Source organism: Phallusia mammillata, chromosome 2 (assembly GCF_965637545.1).
Source record: "Phallusia mammillata chromosome 2, kaPhaMamm4.hap1.1, whole genome shotgun sequence".
In the NCBI taxonomy this organism is placed as follows: domain Eukaryota; kingdom Metazoa; phylum Chordata; class Ascidiacea; order Phlebobranchia; family Ascidiidae; genus Phallusia; species Phallusia mammillata.
Window position 1 is genome coordinate 29,345,757 of NC_137253.1, and position 22,316 is coordinate 29,368,072.

The 22,316-nt window shown below is 39.9% G+C and overlaps 1 protein-coding gene across 2 annotated transcripts in view; it reads left to right on the forward strand.

Annotated features, from left to right (window-relative positions):
- LOC145212496 (repulsive guidance molecule A-like) overlaps window positions 1-22,316 on the forward strand; it is a 31,891-nt gene that overhangs the window by 7,118 nt on the left and 2,457 nt on the right. The window contains exons 2-5 of one of the 2 annotated variants that reach the window (XM_080080629.1): window positions 764-1,027; window positions 9,682-9,902; window positions 14,270-14,452; window positions 14,656-15,056. In XM_080080629.1, the coding sequence (XP_079936755.1) occupies window positions 9,809-9,902; window positions 14,270-14,452; window positions 14,656-15,056 (678 nt within the window). In that variant the 5' untranslated portion in view covers window positions 764-1,027; window positions 9,682-9,808. The remainder of the gene's footprint in view (window positions 1-763; window positions 1,028-9,681; window positions 9,903-14,269; window positions 14,453-14,655; window positions 15,057-22,316) is intronic. The other variant, XM_080080628.1, reaches the window with a different exon arrangement.

Sequence of the window (22,316 nt, forward strand, 5' to 3'; positions counted from 1 at the left end):
GTGTTGAAGGGTCTGAGACGTTTGAAAGACCACACAGTTGTGTACTGCGATAATGATTCAAGCTGAAGGCTGTGCTGGTTCGGTTTTCAGTTAGTTTCGTCAACTGAACATGGTGTCAGGCCTAAAATTTCAGTTGTAGACTTGAACATAAAATTAGTAACAACAAAAGAAAGTTAAAATATAGTCTACTATATTGATATTGTCAACAGGTTTGTAAACGATAAAGAAAACGCTAACGTTCTGGCTTATTTGCAATGTGTAAACCAACGGGTAATGCGCATAACAGTCAAATACCACAGAACCACAGTGTATCTTATATTACACTGCTAGAAGTCTCTATGTCTTAACTGTCTAAGCGTCAGTTATTTGGTAGTTTTTAGTTTTTGCGTTAGTCGTAGTTTCGAGGCAATGTGTAAAAAGGCTTTTTTATTTTGAGGTAACTCAATTATTTATTCAGCTGTTCGGTAGCTTGCATATTATTACGTAAAGTAATAGTTCAGACCAATTCAGCTTTCGATTTTCTTCGGCCGTGAAGCGATAGTCGGTTTCCGGCAAAATGTTATCCGACCGCTCGATCTTGTGTGTCTTACTACTCACGCGATAAGACAGTCAGACCAAGTAAAGCCCAGGAAACTTTTTATTCAATGTATCCAGTTTAGCTAATCAACATACTTGCATCAAAGTGAAGTATTAATTTGGCAGATTATGTAGAAAGTTTGGAACATACGGTACGCGATAAATAATTGATTAATTTATCTTCAAGGAACTTACTTTAGTGACGATGCGACTCAAAAAACCTAAAACATAAAAGCGAGAAACTGGATTTTTCTGCTGTCACCTGTCTCGTGTTAAAGCAATATTAGCTGCTGGATCAAAGGCAGCCCAGTGGACTTATTGCTGCTGCAGGGATTCGTCCTAATCCCGTCATTTTCCGCCTGACAGAGGATAGCCGTGTGGTCAACCTGTACAAAATAATTCAAGCCAGTTGGAATGCGTCGACCCAATCCCAGGACTTTACTGTTTCACGGTAAATTAAAGTTTTCAATAGGATATATTTTAATCCGTCGTGAAGATTCGTAGTGATAGTTTACACGATTTTTCACCGTCTGTTTTGAATTCTGTGTCTGTAATTCTCTTTCACTGGCCAATAGAGTCCTGGTTTGTAAATTTGCATGATTGCTATTTGCAATACGGGCTTTGTGAGTAAGTTTTTTACGATCCGGTACATTTGTTTAAAGGCACGGCGGTTATAGACTTTTGGAGGTTTAGTGCCTTTAACTCGTTGGTAAGAATTAGAACAAATTTGCTCAATACTGTGATAACCCTGTCACTACAAAAACCTGCTTTCAAGAAAATGTGTTGTTTAACTCGAACTGAACCTATCTTGCACGTCACTCGGTGTTTTTTGCGTGCCGCCGTGCCAGAAACGGCTCACTTGGCCACAATGTATTTTCCAACTTAAGCGAAGCAAAACAAAACCTTACAAGGTGGTCGGTTGTGCTCGACTGATCTTGCTGACCCACCAGACCCAAAACTGTCACAATGTCGTTTTGGTCAATGTCAAAATGTAGGCTAAACGAAAGGGCGTATACTTTAAAGTATGCGAAAAATATGTTTGGAGTAATGTGGAAAGCCAAATAAGCAGAAATGGGTATATAATTTTTCCAATCGGGTTGTGTTATATAAATTATTGGAAAAAAAAATTGTAGTCAAGCATTAGTAAGAAAATATTTTGCAACTAAAGTGACTGAAACATTTCAAACATGTTGTATCTATTTACCGTTATAAACAGCAAAATATGTTGACCACGGTAAAACTCCAACTACTTAGCATTGTTCTACCACAGAGTCAGATTTATTGTTAACGGGCGCTTGAGTTGTTCAATGGGTACTGAGAAGTGCGAACGTTTTGCGCAGAACAGCGGGTCGAGATACTCTTGTTTCAGCTTCAAAGTGGTTACGTTGCCTGCTACTTGGTACTCCGGGCAAAACGAGCCAGTACCTCAGCTTCTAAGTGTGTCCACTACACGAAACGGGCGAAGTTACGTTAAGTGGGGACTTAAACGTACGAACTAATTTTGTTGAGTTGTTTTCATGCTGTAAAATATGTGGTTGTTTGTGTCGGCTCTTGATGTAGAGAAACGGACATAAAGCCAGGCGACTTTGTCATTAAGCGTAAAATATGTTAAAAACAACCAATGTCTAAGGTTATTTAATAATATTTGTAATTTAAACACAGTGTTATACACGTCGATGTTAAATCAATTTTTAACAGCTGTCCTATCCGTCGTTACCAACACGCTAATTTTTCTCTTTTGTATAAAGCCATTTCTTAGATTTTATCTGTAAGTTGCTTCCTCCAGCGTTCAGTTTCAAAGAATCATTACACAGTGGAGAAAAACGGTTTCAGACACTCCCTTAAATCGCGGAAGCGCGCCATTTATTGCCTAACTCATTATGACGCAATTCAACGCGCTCAGTGGTTAATTATCTGTCCGCCATTTTTAATTCTATAAATCTCAACCAAGCGCTCGCGAACCCTGCCCAGCGCTTGTTGTCAAGACTTGATTGACACGCGTAAAGTTGAGGACTGGAGCGAGTGCATGGCTGCGGTTATACTTCGGTGAAATACGGAAAATCTGTGTTTGTCTTCGTGGGCTTTAGGTTTGACTGGTTAGCCATTAATTACATGCTGTGGTTACGGTTGTCAGAGCTAATCTTGTCTGTCTTGTCAGATTGCCGGTAATGTCCTAACTCACCTAATGTCCCAAAGACATTTTGGCAGCCAAAAAAACATTTTTATGGCCACCACACGCATATTGTATTTTAAGTTATTGTTCGCAGATTGGTTCATGACGATTTCTGTAAAAGCACGTTTTTTAAACGTTTTTCGTTAGAAATCAACATACCTTTTCAGCTATTTATACCTGTGTTTTAATGTTTGTGCCATCATTTTTACCACGTTAAGCTGCTCTGTGAACGCATATTTATGATTTAAGAGTCTTTAGGTTACCTGAGTTTGTTTTCTGGCTTTAAATGCTCAATGGCATGAGCCTCTGAAGTGCTGTAGCATCCCTTTCGGATAGTGGTTTGGCACGTGTGTTTGAAAAGGTGGCATCGGCTTTTCTAAGTGGAATTTGTTTAAACTGGGAGCGCACGCATCATCCAACAACGCGCATTTGAACAATTGTGCCTTTCACGGCCCTGGATAATACATCTGGGTAGGATTACTTGCTGTGTTCCATCTTACTACTGCTTGGCGCTTTCCCCTAACGCCTGCCGGTTAACAAATAGCTCGAATAGCTGCTCCGCATTTGCTGTCAACATTTGACTGCAAGTGATTGAGGTTTAGTGATTGAAAACGCCGAATGAAGTAGTTTTGCGTTGCTGAAAACCCAGATGGAACCGTTCATTAAGAACTTGTATGTCGGTATTTGATTTTCTTCACTAATATCATCTAATATGATAAGCTACCTGTAATCACCTTTCACTTATATCACAACCTTATTGGTTTTTCGTGATATATAACCTAAAACATGTAACTTATTCCGTTGTTTATACCAACTCACGCATATTACATTATATTTGACTCCGCATATTTGCTAAAAATTTCAGCTAAACGAAGAACGCTTAGTATTGTGGTAAATTACCGTATCCATGTCTTGTCGAAGTGCAGTTGGTATATTCGCCCTGCGCGTTCGGTTGATTTACTGACTCCTGTCAAAAGGAAATGCCAAGTTTTGTTACCTAACCAGCAAAAGCTCCCAATTCTGCATGCCTCAACGAGGAGGATACACACAAACGGCCAAATTAACTGGTTGTTTTTGTACAAAACAATGGGACGATTATGTTTCGTTGAAACAAATATTACTGCAAATTAGTTTGTGTTGTTTGTAAACAACGGCGGTTTCTGGCAAAGTCTGCGTGCAATGGACTCGTTGACCTGTTTACATGAGCTTTTCTCGGCAAACGCGTTCAGCTGAAACCTGAACGTTTGTTTATGTCAGATTCCGTTTCTGTTAAAATCACTATCACCAATATCGCTGGTAGTGTCATAGGCAGCTTTCTTTGCATGACATTGTTTGTAATATTTGGTCATGGAGGTTTCAATCTAGGCATTTGCGTTCATTTCCAGTCAAACGGCAGCCAAGCGTTAAAGTTAAATTTGACCCCTAGCCGGGCGGACACGTTGCTGACTAAACCATGACCTTTTTGCAAAGCTACAAAGCCTGACTTGTAGCCTGGATACGAGCACAGGTAGTTACAAAACGACACCTGCATTTGGGACATGGTTACATGATCCAGGGCAAGCTTTGTGCGAGCAGACGTTGACTTGGCCAGGGTCGCTACAAACTTGCCAAACTCACGGATATCGGGTTTCGAGACAATCTAGTCGCTTCTCGGTTTACTTTACCCAACGTTCTGGGCCTAACTTAATCAGCGCTTTTCGACACCTTTTACTTTGTTTCCTGGGCTTTAGTGTAAGGCAATTAAGTACTGATAGGGAATCCCAAGGTGTTTTCCTCATAGCAATGCACCTACGTTGACAAATATGTTATCAAATAAAAGTCGTTGAACCTAAGTCCCAAAAGTGAATCCCATTTTTTCTAAGCTTCAAAACTTTGACTGCGAACTATTGAACTTATACGATATCATTGAAAATAGTTGAACATGACTCTAAAGAGACACAAAAGTTCTGCCTTGCGATCCCCAAGAGACAAATGACTTCATGTTTCGACAAATGACGTCAAACCACATCAATGACGTCATAGTTCCGACCGCAAACTGTGTTCAAATGACGAATTCTATGTTCAAGTTCACTTGGTGTTATACTGTGCTCCTTGCCGCGTTGTGATTGGAATGTTCTATACATAAGGGTATTAACACCGAGTGCGATGTACAGCTGCCGGGGCCTTATAAGAGTTTCCGAACTCGTTTAGTCACGACTTGCAGCTTGCCGAAAGACCGCAATTCCCCCATCTGTCGACAGCAGCTTCCCTCCGTAATACCAACTCCGTGTTCTTTGATAAGTAAATTTGTTTGGGATCGAGCCCAGCAGCCCCAAGGGACCTCTACGTGTTGGTGATAACGCGAAACGGCCTTTGTGGTTTCCGATGACCGAGTTCTTGTGTTTGGTGCATCAGCTTTTAGTCCAGTAACAGTGGACCAAACTTCAAAGGTTTAGTAATTCGATTTTGTGAGCACAATTCAGTTGATCATGGTGAAATACAAGGCTTGCAGTGCCAAGGGACATTGTTAGGTTAAAATTGGATTATTTCGGTTGGATGTTGACTGGTATAATGACTACACAGTATTTAAACTTGTGTTATAATATTTTGTGTCTCGTTGTTTAGTAAACGAACCATGATTAGGTTACTTGTTGTGAGCTGCTTTTATGTGTGTAAAAAAGAATTTGATTTGCTCGTAATATCATGAAAGATTGGTCTTTAATTCGAGGTGTAAATTTAAGCTATTTTCCTGAAGCTAACATGTGCCAATCTTTGACATTTTCAAATAACTTTATAATGGACCTTATATTGTTAGTAGAATGTAACACCTGTTTTGACAGATGTAGATATAGTGACACCTGGACAATTTTCATTGCTCTTTCATTTCATAAAGTAAATGACAAGGTGGGGACATTTTAATTTACACCTCCCGTAGGGAAATAAGCACATAGGCAAAGGTGCTCATTTCGAATTTCTCTAACTGTTCGGGAAAACCGTTTGATCACAAGTTGCATCAAAGCGTGTCGTTTCCAGTCGCACTGTGTGATTGTGAAAATGTCACTTGCTTCTCAGAGGGTAAGCCGAAAATACCTGCCTTGAAAACCTAAATTTGAGTCTTCGCAAAGAGCTACGACGCTATCATACGAGGCCGGTAATGTCTTTTGCACCTGGTTCTTGGGCATCATGCGACCCCCGTATTGTTAATGGGATGTAATCAGATGCGAATATCAAGCGATAGTGCTTCTTCGCACCGTTAACGCCATCATCTTTATTATTTTTGTAGGTCGGTAGCTATTACTTCGCATTAGATAATATAGAAGGTCTAACCCAGGGAGTCGAACCGCTTGTCATATGGGTTTGGGTTCGGTTCGGGTTCACTTGGTTTTGTTTTAAGGGTTCGGGTTCGGTTCAGGTTTTTAAAAATGTATATTTTCGGGTTCGGGTTTTGTTCCGGTTTGGGCAAATTATCCGGTCCGAACCGGTTTGCGATTTTTAAACCGGTTCAAAAGAATTTTGCCAGTGCACTGTTAGTTTTGACACGCCCTATAAGTATTATGTCGTGTATTCTTCGGTGCGCTGTTTTGAAAAAATCACAAAATATAAAACAGACTGCATTTTTTACTGGTTCGGGATTACAGTTGAAAATCAACATTTTCATTTCAGTTCTCAAAATTGATTACGAAGTCAAAGTGACTTATGCCTCCATTTTTCAATAGTGTCACAGTTCGTGCGTTTTTGGGATTACGCGTAGAGTCATATTGCGGATCATATTTTCGTATTAACTCGCATCGGACAGCTGCGTCAACAGAACTCGTATTCATCTCGCCGCGTAAAGCTGCTGGTAGTTGCGCGAAAATTGCCTTTAATGTTAAACCGCGGTGGCAGCGAAGTTAAGCTGATACTGTTGCGAGCGAAGCTGTCAACTCAATCCGTCATTTGGTCGTTGGTGTAAATAAACTAACGCGGTTTGGCGAGTGCGTGCGCTCAACAGGTGTGCTGCTTCGAGTTGTTTGTTGACGCTTCAGGTATAAGGTGTGAAGACGATTTTGTGCCCCGGGCAAAAAGCTTGCTGCAAAGCTTCCACGAGAGAAGGTTGACTTTCTAATAGTCTGTCGCTGCTTTGCGTCCCAACGATTGACAAAATGAAAGCTTCTGTTATAAGTGCTGATGGGCACAAAATGCTTTTAAAGTGTGAAGAACCGTTTAAAGGTTTAAAATCGGCTTTACACATGAAGTTAAAATGAAGGTAACAGTTTTTTTGCGTTTGAAACTTCCTAAAAATGCCTACTTGTTTACGGTTTTCTGGAATACCCATGTATTTTCTAATTTCAAAACAACACATAAATGGGCATTTTACAATCTTCCAAAGCATTTCTTCCTCCCAAACAATCGCTCTAAAAATACAACCCCTCCGTCTTGATCAATACAGGTGCACAAAGGCTGTACTTTTGACGGTACATCATCAGATAATAGCTGCCCTGTGAACCCGATCATTACCCCGAGTTTGGCAGGTGTGCGCTGAATTCTCGTTGATATTTTGCGTCTTTTTGTTGACGCAGTGAAACACCTGCGAAGTGAAAGTGATCGTCAGTTTCTATGTGACGAAATTACGGCCCTGCACTTTCGTTACGTTCGTTTCTGTAGATGTTGAAATAAGTTGAAATAAACATAACCTGTTGACCCGATGCGGATTAAAAATGATGTGTCGGAATAAAAAGACATGGTCCGCAACTTCACAAACAACAAAACTAAAAGGGTTTGGACTGATGATGACAACAATGATTTAGAAATATGCCATCTGCAATAGCATGCATTTTTTGGCAGTTATGTTTTGATCAAACCTTACTCTTTGCGGAAATTTCAACAGCAATTTCGATTTGAACAAATAAAACCTTATGAAAGAAATTTGTTAAAAAGTATGAATATTTGCTACAAAAGCAAAAAAACGAGAAGTGAAAAGTATGCAGGTTATCACACCCTCGCGTGACAAAAAATATTCTGGTTCCGCGCTATGTAACTTCCGCCCTTTTGTGGGCCGGATGTACCAACATTGGGGTCAAAATGTTTAAGTTGTAGCACCATGAACTTCGCCCCTTGTTTGGCGCGACAGGGACGCTCAGAAAACTTTTTCAAGCACTTGTATATGCACGTGGGTTGAACTGTGCGCTAAAGTTAAGGGATTTGTCTCCTAAGACTTCGTGACTGGCGTCTAATCTTCAAAAGAACATTACATATGTCAGGTATGGGGGCGATTTAGGGCACAATAAGGGTTATACCTGCAATGTAATGTTACATGAAAACGAAGCCAAGGTTTTAGCTTATATACATTCCGTAACAATGTAAGAAGTCTTAAAAGGCGAAACTTTATAAGTTCTGAATACATGTTGTAGCCGGTTTGAAACGTACTGTCTCGTTTTGGTTTGGCAATTTCATTTTTGGCCAAAAGTTTGTTCACTGAGGCTTGTGGCTAGCCGAGACCGAAAGATAAGCATTCGCTAATACAAGTGCTTGAGCGGTGCCCGCAGGGTACGCCAAAATTTGCCTTTGTAAAGGTTGGTCAATTTTTGGCCCTTTTCTCAAACGCCAATTTGTGAAAGATTCGGTGCAAATTTATGCTTTATTGCCCAGTCACCCTGGCTTTTGGCATATTTGAAAACGTTAGAATTGTTTTATTGCAATTTTTGCAGTTAGCATCTCTGCAAAAAGTTTTAAAATGTCGTTTTCTTACAATGATTTGGTAATTTGTCTAATATTGCTGTAACATTCAATACCTGGTCAATTTTTTTCACCTTTTTGACAGTTAAAACCCGATTGATTAACTAATCTATTACGCACATTTTCGCCTTTGCCACCCTAATTAGGTAACTACTTGCTACATTGCATTTCTTGGCTTCTCGCATGCGCCGATTTGGGTCTAATAACCTGATGGTTAAGTGGATTTGGTTACCGACATAACGAGGTGATTGCCAAACCACATCCTGAGTTTTAAATGTTTGCCGTATTTATTTTGTATACTGTGCTGGTTTCTTGCATCGGTTAAATTATGATTTTGATAATACGAGCAAGGACGAAATCAGATCTTCTATTTTGTTGTAAATATGAATAAAAATATAATTTGAAACTTAGGGTGATTATACCGAATAACATCAGACTCTCCAACCTAAAAGCATGGTCATTGCCGATTAATGTTTATGACAATAAATAACTAAAACATTTTTCAAGTAACAGAAATGAATTTGCATGAAATATATGTATTTTTCAATTCTATTTGAATAAGGCACTGAAGATGCCTCGGCAATTTGATACTTGGTTTGAAATGTTAACAAGTATGAGATTACTGAGAATAAACGGTTTCAGGCTTGTTGGAACGTAAAATCCTTTTTACACTTGAACTGACAAAATCCTACCGCAACATACTGTGCCCGCGGCCGTATATGGTATAACTCAAGGCCATGCGCGGGTCAAGGTCAACACCAGGTTCCAAACAACAATTTACGAGTCAGAAAAAGAATTTAAAACTCGTCTCATACAACAGTGTGGTTCGTTTTATGTGTGTCTTTGTAATGAGATCATTTAATAGAGGCTATAAGTTCAAGCGTATTACAGACAGTTTCCCTTCTTTATATCTTGACTTAGTGGTCGTTGAGCTGTTGGTCGTAACAATTTCGTGGTTTTTGCGCATTTTTGTATGAATTAACACGAGAATTTGTGGTATTCCAAGTGGGCCAAGCTTTAGGAACGCTATGCAATTTGAATGTACACCATACATAACTTTACATAGGTTTGCTGGAGAGCTCTAGGAGTCCACAGAATCCAAGTACAAAAAACCAACCTCAGCGTTTCATTTGTGATTCTAAATAGCAACCGCGCCCTCGGGGTGTACCAAGAAAAACAAACTTTTTGCTCTTGCCTGTTCAACGCATCTCACCACAGACCTTATTTTCTCTCCACAGAACGACCTCAAGTAACCCCGCTGACACACTAAGTGACGTCATCACCTGTTTATCGCGTCACCACAGTCCGCTTGCACGTCCTGACAAGAGGAGGCAAAAGCACTACCGGTCTAAATGGACTTCGATTATGCGGGCTGGTCCTACTGAGGCTGGGTCGACGCATTTCAGTATTTCAAACCTTTTTGTACTTTTCCTGATCGTCGCGTCGCTCATACTTTCAGGTGAGTCTTGGCAAAAACTAGCAGTTGTGTAAAGAAACTTGTAGCAGTGAAATTTGGCCAAGATTTTCAGATCGCATTTATATCTTTTCGGTCGCTGTGTTACATTTGAACTTGGTTACAAAACGACTGTAAAACATGTTTTTAACATAGTTCTTACTTATTTTCTGCATAAGTGTGGGAAACTGGTTAGAAAACTTTTTTAAATCGTAGAGCATTTTTTTAAATTCTGTATTAAAACAGATAATTTTTTAACTGTTAAATAATATTAATTCACAACTAACTTCAAATAATCAACGCCTGGAACGTTTAAACTAGGCTAAACAATCCTTTAAAATCGCTTTTATCTGCTTGAAGCGTGTCTTAAACCACTTTAACGGGCTCAAGCCGGTTTCTTGCGTTGGTAGTTAATTGTGTTGAGTGTACATGGTGTTTTGTTACATAATGACGGGGCGCTTGGTCGCAGCGGTCTGTTGTCAAAGGTGTGCAGAGGCCCCGTGCGGAAAAGGTGGGCTTAAAATTTGTTTACCGCGTGTCTCTGGAAGTGGCTCGCGTGTTTTGCGAATGATGGATTCCCTCTGTGATGTAATGTTTGAAAAATACACCTTGTATTTAACTTGGAAAGTCTTAGGAAATATGCTGATTAGACAAGCATGCGTTATTGAAAATGTGTATAAATGATGCACGTGTTTTGAACTGTGCCACTGGGCAGTTATCAGTAGCCGAAGATTTGTCTGAAAATTAAATTACAGAAGGATTTGGTGGTTCAAACTGTTCGTTTAAAACATAGAATTTTACAAAGTCAAATCAAGTCAAACTAGGCTGAAATCCAGGGGCATGCCAATATAATCAAACCATAGCATTAAGATGTAATTGGAAAATGTCTTTAGAGTGAACTATGTGTTATGATACAACTAAAAGAGGCAACATTTTCTGGTGACTGTTCGTGTTGTCGTTTTGCCTCATAGTTAAGCCCAGGTATGCCTGTCGATCTTTTAATTGCCCTCAAACAAGACGAACACCACAGAAGTATCGAATTTTTCACACTTGAGCGCCCCTTAATTAATCTTACTCGAAAGTTGAACCTTATAGGAAGGGTGACCCTACGCTCCGTTGCACACAAGAAATTTAAGCAACAGAAAACATACTTTACATGCAAAAGCTACCTTAGGTGGATATATGTAAAGAATACAAATTAAACTTCTGCTACTAAGTTACCCATATTGCTGTACTGACGCTTGTGTGTTCAAATAGGCAAGAGCTTAGTGCGCGGTTGTGTTTTAAGGGTACAGCTCCTTGCATTTGGATTTGCAATGAACCCTGTGATTATAAAATATTTATTAGACAAAACCACATTGCGGTGGCGTAGCCTACATCCTTTTTATTTGTACCCCCTTATCCATACGCTCAGCATACATTAATGTTTCGCGCCTCTTGACTTCATTGTTTTAACTCCAAACCCTCCTCGAAAAAACTCCAGTTCAGCAATAACGATTTTTATGTATTTTAAAAACCTGTTTCCGTTTCCTTACCAGACTTAAAAAGAGATAGGAAACCAATTTCGTTGGTCCAAATCAAATTTTCCGGCTAATCCTAATTCCGGGGTGAAGAAAGAAGCCCCCTTTTCACGGCCAGTGCATAACATCAACAAACAATATTTAATACCGTTAAATTTGCTGAAACAATCAAACTGGGCCAATAATATACAGCCTGACAACGGCACCACGCTACAATTGAAAAGAATGGGTCATAATTGGGCCACGCGACCAAATGTCCGGTCCAGGACGCCGTTTGGACCACACCTTGGGGCAATGACGCACCTATAGCCTTGTGGGTAAATTTGTTGAAAGCCGTATGACGTGTCGCAATACTTGAATGATTGATTTGTTCCTCGTATGACCTTTTTGCTGTGGAATACGCACATAGGGTGGGTGGTGTGTTGATTTGTGGAACTCTGTATTCTCATTGTAGCGTTTTGTCTGGATATTATACTGTCGCATCTCTGTCTGCAAGTCTACATACAACCGTGACCACCTTGTGTGTATGACGTTTGGACTATTACTATGCGCCTATATAACTGTTATTACCGCAAATCGCTGTAAGGTACCAATTGCTGGAAAGCTTTTCTGAAAAAATACGGTTCTTGGATTTGTCAAATAAGACTTTGTGTTCATATTCACACAGATATCAAAATTTTTGCGTATACAGAAAACAGTTTGGTATATTTAATCACACACGTGAATCTAGGTCACAAAATTCAGCGGCATAATGAACGTAAGGCATTGCACGTATACTTTTTGTCACTTATGTTTTTGTCCTGTTCCTCGAAATCCTCTCATCTCAGACTTCAAAAACATCTCCCGTTTGACGTCATAAACCGCCACTTTACGCTCTCCTCTTCTTCGGGTACCATGGCAACCGAATACCGTAATTTTCGGCATCGCTGGACATTCTCACGTTTCTGGTGTCTACAAGCGGCATTTTATAATCCTGACTACCTACGTTCAAAATGTGACAAAATATTATAATCTATGACAAAACTTGTTGCACTCAGTTGGTATAAAATCCTAAAAGGAAATACGTTGATTGGAGTATATCTACAATTTAATACAATTTAACTTTAGGATAAAAAGCAAAGCAACACGTACATGTAAACCTAAAATGACATTTGTCAAGCCCTGTTTTCACTTTAAGTTAGGTCGTATGTTGTAACTGTTTTACCCATTGATATTAGCTTATAATCTACTTTTCTATTAGTACTGCTTGACACTATGAAATGTGTACATAAATTTTGCGTGTTTTTACAACACTACTTTAAGTGCTAATTTTGAACGTATGTAGTATTAACCGGTTTGTTGTATCATTTATCCAAAGACAAAAATATTAAATTTTGGCCCATATCCGATAAAAAACAAACTGTACCAAAAAAGAACAATTGCGCTTTATATCTTCAGTTTACTCACAGTCTTAGATCAATCGAATGGTAATATTTTGCACAAAGGAACTTGGTACAGTTGATCGATTACTACAAATCAAAAGAATAAGTTTCAACACACATCTATTCCGACTTTAGTAAACCGGATTTGGAGGCAATTTATTTTGTTTGATGTGATCGGCTACAAAGGCGAATTGCAAATATTAATTTTGGCGGGTTCAACTGAAAGGTCTTTCGTGGTTAGGGGCATTTTGGGCTTCAGTAAAAATCTTTTGTCTGCTGCTTAGGGTCATGGTTGAATGTTTGCAGGTCGATTACTAAACTTTAAAAGCACTTTATTATACACCGAATATGCTCAAATTGAACTCATAAATTTCCTAAACCGGTTTTAAGACTGCAATACGAGTGTTTACTTTGGGTATATGACTTGCAGGATATTCGCAATATTCAAGTTTTAAAGTACAGCATTGTTTTGTGCTTGTAGCATACATTATAAAAACTTCATACTCATGTAATTGTTTTGGAACAGCATGTAAAACGCGCTATTTTGCCTCCATTATAAATTCTTTAGATTCCACAAGCGTACTAAAATGTTCGCCGCATTATTAAAGGTAATGCCTATTGTAAAAGATGGAAAGTATGTAAAGGATATCCTTTAATCCAAAAATCCTTAAAAACATCGTGTTTGAGACGTTAGCAAAACCTACCCTTAAAATAAAACCAGCAAGGCTTGCTAAAGTCTTATTTGATCCATTGAATGCCCTAAATAGCTTCAAAACCCGAGCGGCCGCCAAAAGTTTTCGAGTTATACCAATAGCAACACGTGAGCATTGGCGATTTCGGCTTATTTGCGTCGGTTCGAATGAGTGGAATATTTGTTCACCGATTCTTGTCACTCGCTCAGTTTGGTCGGTGGGTTCGTGACTTCGTGCCGTTCCTGCTATTCCAGGCACGTAGAATTGTTGACCTGCCACTCACAGCCTTGTTTGCCGCAGATGCACCGGCCCAGCCCTGCGGGCGTTACGCCTCCCGCCCCGATAACTTTATCACAAACACTTGTTTGTTTTTTCGACGTCCGCGTCCGTTTTATTGCCCGCCACTTGCCTTTCCTCAACCTAATTTCAGAGCCAGGCTTTGCCGTTTTACGAAGTAGTCTACAATGACTTGAGGCAACTACGAAATTTTAAATAGTTAGGTCTTGAAACAAAATTTATCACTGTCTAAAATTCCATGCTTTATATGAGTCGCCCAAAAAGCGTCTTCAAAGTCTGAACACAACAGCTCTTTTTTACGTCCACAACTGTTTTGTATAGCTTTTGACCTTGGTCAAAATTACCAAGTATCACTATGCATTATACTGTATCTCTGTACTGTATCACATATCTGTATTGTAACCACAAAGAAATAACAAATCGACTAATTTATATTTCAACAGTCGACGCTTGCCAGAGGAACTGCCGATTTCAACACTGTGTGTCCAAATACAACCGTTTCCAACGCCGGCTCCGGTTTCCATCTCACGAAACCGCCAAAAACCCGGGACCGACTTTCGTGAGGCATTGCCGGTCCATCAAGAGATACATGCGGTGTCTGAAAGACACTCAAAAGCGCTGCATAGGTACGATTTTATTGTACATTAAAATAACAACGGACATAGGATTGCGTCTGTATAGTACTTAGATTGTTTTGGTTTCATCTCATTTGAGTACTCACGAATTCGAATACAACTTCCAAAGTACTTTTTTAAGAAAAACGTTTTAAGATTCGTATTTTTTAGGATTCGAATCAATGAAATCTGAATTTCTCTTCCCTTATTCGTAGGATGCCTTCCCTTTCATGGAATGGAACAGATAAGTAGACGAACGTTCGACAAGGATTGTTACAACATACATGAGGCGCGCTCAACCACACCTACTTCGCTACCGACCACTTTATTCTACAACTCGACCACTAGCGCCCCAGCAGTAACCAAGACAACCAGGCGGACCCCAACCCCCGAAACAGCCCCGGTGGCGCAAGAGGGGAGTGCTTGCACGTACAGTGGAAAAGCAAAGTACAGACACTGTGGAATGTTTGGGGATCCGCATTTGAGAACTTTCGACGACAGCTTTTTCACGTGCAAAGTGGAGGGCACTTGGCCCCTCATCAACAACGATTACATGGTCGTCATGGCAACCAACGTACCGGTCAAGGAAGGTTCGTCGGCCACTGTTACCACTAAGGTAAGAAATTTAAGAGTGTGTTTTCTGGTTGGTTGATAACTCTGAGTTCTGCATCAGGCAGTTTGTTAGGACGTGTTGCACTTTTGTGTCCAAGATCCAGGTATTAGTCGAACAAGATCGTACACGGTCTTCTGTTTTGTTTTTTCTTAAGAAATGGTTCCAAAATTTTCAAAAACTTTTTGTTTCAATACGCAAATATTTAGACAAAATCGGTTTTCGATGTTTTACATGCTGTCAAGTTTTGAAAATCTTTGAGTTCAAATTGCTATGTGGCTGAAAACGTTTTTCTGGCCCACAGTTTGTGAACCAGTGTTCATACGGTGGTGTTTTACGCGTGACTATTTGCTGCGCACCTGGAATACACTCTGCAATGTAGGTAACACTATTAAAAATCTCCACGTAGAAGGTGCGAAACCCCGGGCACCGATAAACATGCGGCCCTCGGGGCCTCAGCTCATTTTTTACAAGCTAGCAGTGATAAAACCGGGTCGTGCGACAGTAATCAAGTTCTTAACTGCCAAGCCAACATACGATGGCGCCGTAAGTCGTCGTGCCGGTAGGAAACGTCTTTTCCCGCTTGTTTGCTCTGGCGTGTCCTGGACCTTAAGATGACAATCAACATTTCCTCGTGCTTAGAGCTCACCACGTTGTTGACCATGTTTGTCACTGGCTTGCTTCGTATAAGGTCGTCGCGGTATGATAACTTTATTGCTGCTTTGTTTGTTGTTTGCTGTTGCGTTTTTTCGGTTACTATGTCTTGGTTGTAGGTTTGCAAACTGCACAAAATCCGGCTGGTGCCTTTCTGGTGCAAAATTTATGACCGACACGTTGTTTTGACATTTTGTGGCCAGCAAATACCGGAACTTACCAATGTCATGTTAAGAAACTCGTTAATTGGACGTAATTAATTGTTTCTTAAACCTCTTGCCTGACAGTTAAGAAAATATGTGGATTTGCCTCGCCTTAAAAATGTGCACAATAATTGCTGGATACTGATGTTTCGAATGCAAATTAACATTTTATTTGTATTAATCCCTTCCGAACATGTGTTGATTTTCATACTAAACCGGATAATAACTGTCTGCAAATTAGTAGATATTACCTTTGGTCACCGTAAGTTGTAACTCCCACACCAGAAAGTTGGTTGCGACATATATTGTTGTTCACAAAAACTATGATTGGAATTCACAATAGGGGACCTAGGTTCGAACCCTGTGGAACACCTATTTTAGGCCATATGCCGCCAAACAACTGCTCCAAGCTATAGTTAACCATTAACGAAGTGGGAATCAGCTTTAGATTTTCCAAAGCGTTCAATCCAGCCTCACTATTTGCCCTTCGATCAGATCTAAGAGATTGTTCAGCAATTGTGTACCGAGCAATTACAATCATCGTATGGCACACTAAGGTTTTTCCCCTTTCGTCGGCTTTCATGGTTTCCACCGGATGCCTATGATAAGCTGGGCAACCAATTGTATGCTCTCCTATCTACTCATCTGAATTTAATCAACTGCGGGATTTTGAATTCGGAAAAGCCTTGGGTTTTTTATTGACCTGCTCACGTAATCGCGAATACCATAATGTCGGGTTGGTTTGGTCAGTTGCGTGGAGTTACGTTATTAACTGTAGTTGTGTATTCCGGCCTATACAAACAATGTGCTACTAAAGAATATGTTTTTGGATACAGCGTTTCACCAAGTGGTTTCAAAAAGTGAATGATGTCATTTCTTACACAGCTTGTTTCAAGCTACTGTATTTTGATAGCTTTTGTGGTATGGGGCTAGTAATATGTTTAAGAAGGGTAGAGCGCATTTGCTTCACTATCTCAAATGCAAATGTGCGGTGATATGTGTTTTGCCTGTCACAAGATTTCCTCTTTGTTAACCAAACTTGTTAATGAAAGTCCATTTTATTTGTTCTAGGATAACATGAGAGTTTCTTCTCTAATATACTCTAATTATAAACACTTTACTGTTCGGAAAGACTAGATTAAGGTAAAGTTCAAACAAACTATAAAAATATTGAACCGTTGGTTGACCTTATAGGATGGAGCATGATAAGGAGGGACAAAAATGTCCATGTTCAACATACAGTAATAGTTTACCGGTGTTCCGTAACAACACACGACAAATATTGATCCAACATTCAGGGGTCCATGGCTATTAAAACCTTTCCTTTCCTCAGTTAAAACGCAGGAGTGATATTTAGCAAGTGATCAGTGTTCAAACAATGAGCTAGGCGCGTAAGGGTCCGCAAATATTGAACTCCAACAAGGTAGTGGCGCTCACTCTATGCGAAAGTGCTCCTGTACCCGCCCAGCAATATACAAGTCATTTAGGAGCTGAATAAACTGCTGAGCCGCGGCGCCATACTACCTGTGGTTTATTGCATTGGGAAACTTTAATGTGGTTTAGCAGAATTGGTGTCTTACTATGATGATTAATCACTATGTTTTGAAAAGTACGGCACTCATTTAACCGCTCTAAAAACTCAATTGAAAGTCAATGTACGCTATAAAAATATAATAACGGTATATATTCGAAAAAAGCATGTCGTTTTGAAGTTACGAAAATCCTTGTTTTTAAAAAAATAATAAGTCAAAACTTGATCAATCTTTTAAAGAAATATTTTCGTTTAAAACAAAACAATTTAATCCATGGTTACATGTGTGAAGTGGTGTTTCCATTTGTTTTACTGGTATATCGTAGCCGATTGTTCATAGCTTTGGCAAATAGTGTATTAAGAGCAAATCATTCTCGGTTTCCGTAACTCTTTCCGACACGATTTGTCAACTGTCTTACTTCCTTTCCTGGCCAACACAGTCCGTCGTCAATGAGCAACAAAAACCCAAAATAACGCATGCCTTGATGTACTTAACTTTGTAACTATCAGCCGGCTGCTTTGATCTGGCGCTGTCGTCATGACAACCCACGTGACCGCAAGTGAAGACCCACCTTTGCGTCAACAACTTTGAAATCAATGCGGCGCATTTGGCACTGAATACCTTGTACGTTACGAGATTCGTTTTGATTTCAAGTGTATTAATTGCCGGGCTTGGTTGGAATGTCGAAGCACCAGGCCATTGGTAACGGCGTTCCGGGTGCAAAGATGTAATTACGTTTTGACGGGTTGTAATTTTCCAATAGTGCACGTGTTGAAGGCCCGGATGTGGTAGCGATCTCGGATTAAACTTAAACAAACCTTTTGTTCGTGGTACATGTTGTTAACGTCGGTGAAATGTGCTGCATGCATGTAATTCTGTGTGTATAATGAAGTGGCTTTTTGAAACGTTCAATTACGCCAAATGGTGCGACGTTTGACAAAAATGCTCAAGTACACCTGGTGTGTTAACAGTGTAAAAATGTCAAACGTTTGAATAGGAAAACAACAGATATGGACAAAAAGTTTAATTTAAGTGCCACCTCGAAAAACTTTTTCCTGTGAAATGATACTGACCAACTTTGCGTGTTACCAGCCGTTTGTTTCTGCCTATTATAAAATAATAATAATGTCAGATATGGGTAAAATAATCTATTTTTTAGACCCATGCGTATGTGCAATGGCAATATGAGTCAAGCCATCACCCTACTAGCTGCGACTATTTTGTACAAATTTGGGTTTACTGACCAATGTTTACTGAGACCCTTGCCCCCAGACATGACTGCTGCAAATGTGGCTCCGTAGCCTGTCTCATTTATTTGCTTTTGGGGCAAGTTCCGACTCACCCACTCTAGCCACGTCATTAGCCCAGTGGCTGTCTATTTCTGGGGTGTCATTTACCCTACTTCGGGGAATAGGAACCTGGGAATTGGGTCGCAATAAATCAAACCCTAAATGCGCTTAATTAAAGCTATGACACCCTGGCACTTGTGTGTTAGTTCATGCGTGTCTGACACTGTTACTGTGCATTAAGTTAAGTGGTGACTTGAAACATGGTACATTGTTACATGGTGTTGGCTTGTCGGAAATTTAAGGGCTTGCTGTCAGATTGTTTTCGTTTTGCGTGCCGTAAGATTAACGACTGTGGGTTGTTCGAGGGTTTAACATACGCATTTTTTCGAACCTTTAACGTCATATTTTGTTCGTTGCTTTTAGTTCTGGCAATTTGCAAAGTAAACAGAAGGTGTTTGAGATCAATGGAAGCTTTATTTGTTGGCCAAAAATATGTTTTTGCTGCCGTTTCGAATAACAAAAGTTACCAAAATACAATGATTACAATTACCTTGCAACAAACACCTTATAGGAGCCTTCTGGAAAAGAAACATACAAAACAAATAGTGAACCAACGTATTGTAATCGTAAACTTTATGGGAAACGTGATTAAGAAACCGTTTTCACCCAGCTGTTTAAACTGGTTTGACACATCTTAAAACAAACGCCGAACAAACATAGTCACAATCGCATGTATTCATGGACAGTAATAACATACGTTCTGCGATTACGCCAGCGCACCTGTTCACCTGTGTTTATGCGAAGAGCACAGGTGTTGCTACCAGCGTTTCGCAAAAAACGAAATTAATTAAACCTTCGCAGATGTCCAGACTTTGTGCCTGAGAGACTCTGCAATATTGGCTTGAATTCCTTAGATCATGTTACGCCATACACAGGGAATGTTGTATATTCTTGGGTTGAACACAATCAAAAGGTGTCGATTTACGAATAAAGATAATAAGCCTCAAAGCAGTCAATTGACGAGTCGAAGGTGTATCGTCATTGGGTTGATTGCGGGGCTAGACAGGTTTGTAATACTAGGCCTGAAGAGGAGGTCCTTTAGTTTAATTTTGGTTTACATGGGAAATATGCGCCTTGGATTGGTTGGAATTAGGAGTTTGGCATCACGTATAGTGATTTGGGAACTTTACTGATTTAACTTAAAATTGGCATTCATTTACAAAGGTTTAAATGTGTTTATGTGTGTTTTGAGAATAAGCTAAAAGTGCCATACAAGGTATAACCTACAAGGTACAGCCTACGTTTAAGTACAAATATCATTCATCATCAACACTTTGGTTTTATTGCACTTATGTCATCCTGTCACGCTTTAAAACTGGCTTAGTTGAGCTAATGTGCGTATTTCCTTTCAATGCCAGACTCAAAATGCCAACATTTGGTTGCATAACACTAGCAACATTTGGTTTTCAAATGCCAACATTTGGTTGCATAACACTGGCAACAGCAACACCCATTGTGCACTGCACTATAGCTGCAATACTAAAAACACACTTCAGAACATCCGTGCCAAACCCCTCAAAAGCTTATACAAGCCGTCGGTGTGAAGTTAGCACCCAACTCCGCACTCTCAATTGCCACGAGGGGGTGCTCATGCGCACTTATGACGTAACTGAGGTGTGTTGACGCCCGCTGTAGCGATAGCAGGCCCGTTAGTGGAGTACATCTTGAACCGAACGCGCGTAAATTTGTCATCGTTGGGCCTGCTAGTGAAGTGGCGACCTGGGATTAATCACCGTTCAAGGGTCGTTTAGATTTGGGTATGTCCGTTATGCAATGCGCTGGATTAAAGAGGACTGGCTCTTGTGCTGTAGCAGCTCGTTTATCGTTTGGTTGTGCTTAAACAAAAGGAATGGGGAACGATATTTTGTTGTGTGTGCGGTTTATGTGATATAACTCGAGTTGTATTGGTTTTGTGGCAAATAGGTGCCCATCAAAAGAACATGGTATGGAGGCATTTGTTTGAAAACTACATTAATAGGATTGTGGCTTTCATGGGTTTATGGTACCTTTGTTCAGAAATGCAAAAGTCAAACAAACTATCAAATGAAGGGAAATTTAACATACATCCGAAATTGGTGGCCATATTTAGGTGTTAAAATCTAATTTGATTTTGTACATTCTTTTATAAGTTCCGATAAGCACCTGTGAACAACATTTTGTGTACCGCCCTACAAACGTAACCTGCTGTGTGGCTACCAAGCTGTGGTAAAAACTACTGAAACTCGTCTAGTAGAGGCGTGAAAACGTTTGCAGTGAACATGCTGAGTGCTGAGTGATGTGCTTTGTGCCACTGGTTTCCTTGCGCTGCGAGCACACACATTTGAAACGGCCGCAACACAATTTTGGGGCATCTTTTGCTCGGCCGACTGTAAACAACGCAACGCTCTAACGCGCAGCAAAGCACTTTGCTTACGCTGTAGTGTAGACTGTGGGCTTTTGTGGTTAGTGGAGGAAAATACTTGAAGCTTCTTCTCTTTTTTGGTCTGTTTTAGAAGCGAATTCTTTTGGCATATGTGTGCAGCACAGCGCGTGGATGGCATTTGTGTTGGGATATGGTCTTTAACTTTGCCGATTATATGGGTTTTTAGTTGTGCAATGAAGTATAGCGTAATGTTTCACACTTCAAAAGATCCACATTTTCTCTCGTCTAAGCGGACACTAAAGAACGTTTTTCAAGTCAATTATCTCTACCATTTTTTTAAAAATGTCTAAAACCAATAAATCTTCTTCCTAACGACACTACTTTTAAATACTGTTTGTCAAGTTGAAAAGTGTCTTACTTTTAAGGATGTTTTTAAATGTACGTTTGTGAGTGGTGATGTGACAGGGACAGATAGTTTCTGCAATAGACGCTTGACAATTTACTTTTAACAAACCTTGTACACAGAGTTGGCATTGTTCGTATTTTTACACATAACATTTCCCTCAAAGATTTAGTCAACAACTTGGTAGTTTGGGAGCCAATCCTCGACTTATATACGATCCTAAAGTCGCCGTTGCAAAGGGTAAACCATGCTAGGGTTACCAAAAATATTCGTACCACGCGGGCTACGACATTTCTGGTTGTCCCGCCACAAACCACATTGCCCCTAATCCGTGGTCGCCCAAAACAGCACAGAATTGACTCAGGACAACCTTGTTGATATTTCCCGATTTTCGCACGCAATCTGCCCTAAAGCTTCCGTGTTGAATTTTCCCAGCCCTTCAAGCGTAAAAGAAGTTTAATTTTGCGGTGAAATACCGGCGGCTGGTGTTGTGTGTTCAGGTCAATGTGGTTCTATATGAAGTGTTTGGTCTTGTTTTGCACCTTACTTATGTGCAGTTATTCGTTGTACTTAGCAGTTGTTGGTTAATGCTGATCAATGTCAAATCGTGACCTTTTAGACCAATGTTTCAACTGAGAATTTTTGTTGTTCATTAGAATGGGAAAGTTTACTGTTGAGCTACCGAATTAGGTGTCGCTATTCTCTGGTTTGGGAATTTTAAGGGCTTTGCAAAAATAATATCTACTTTAACTACTAAAATCCA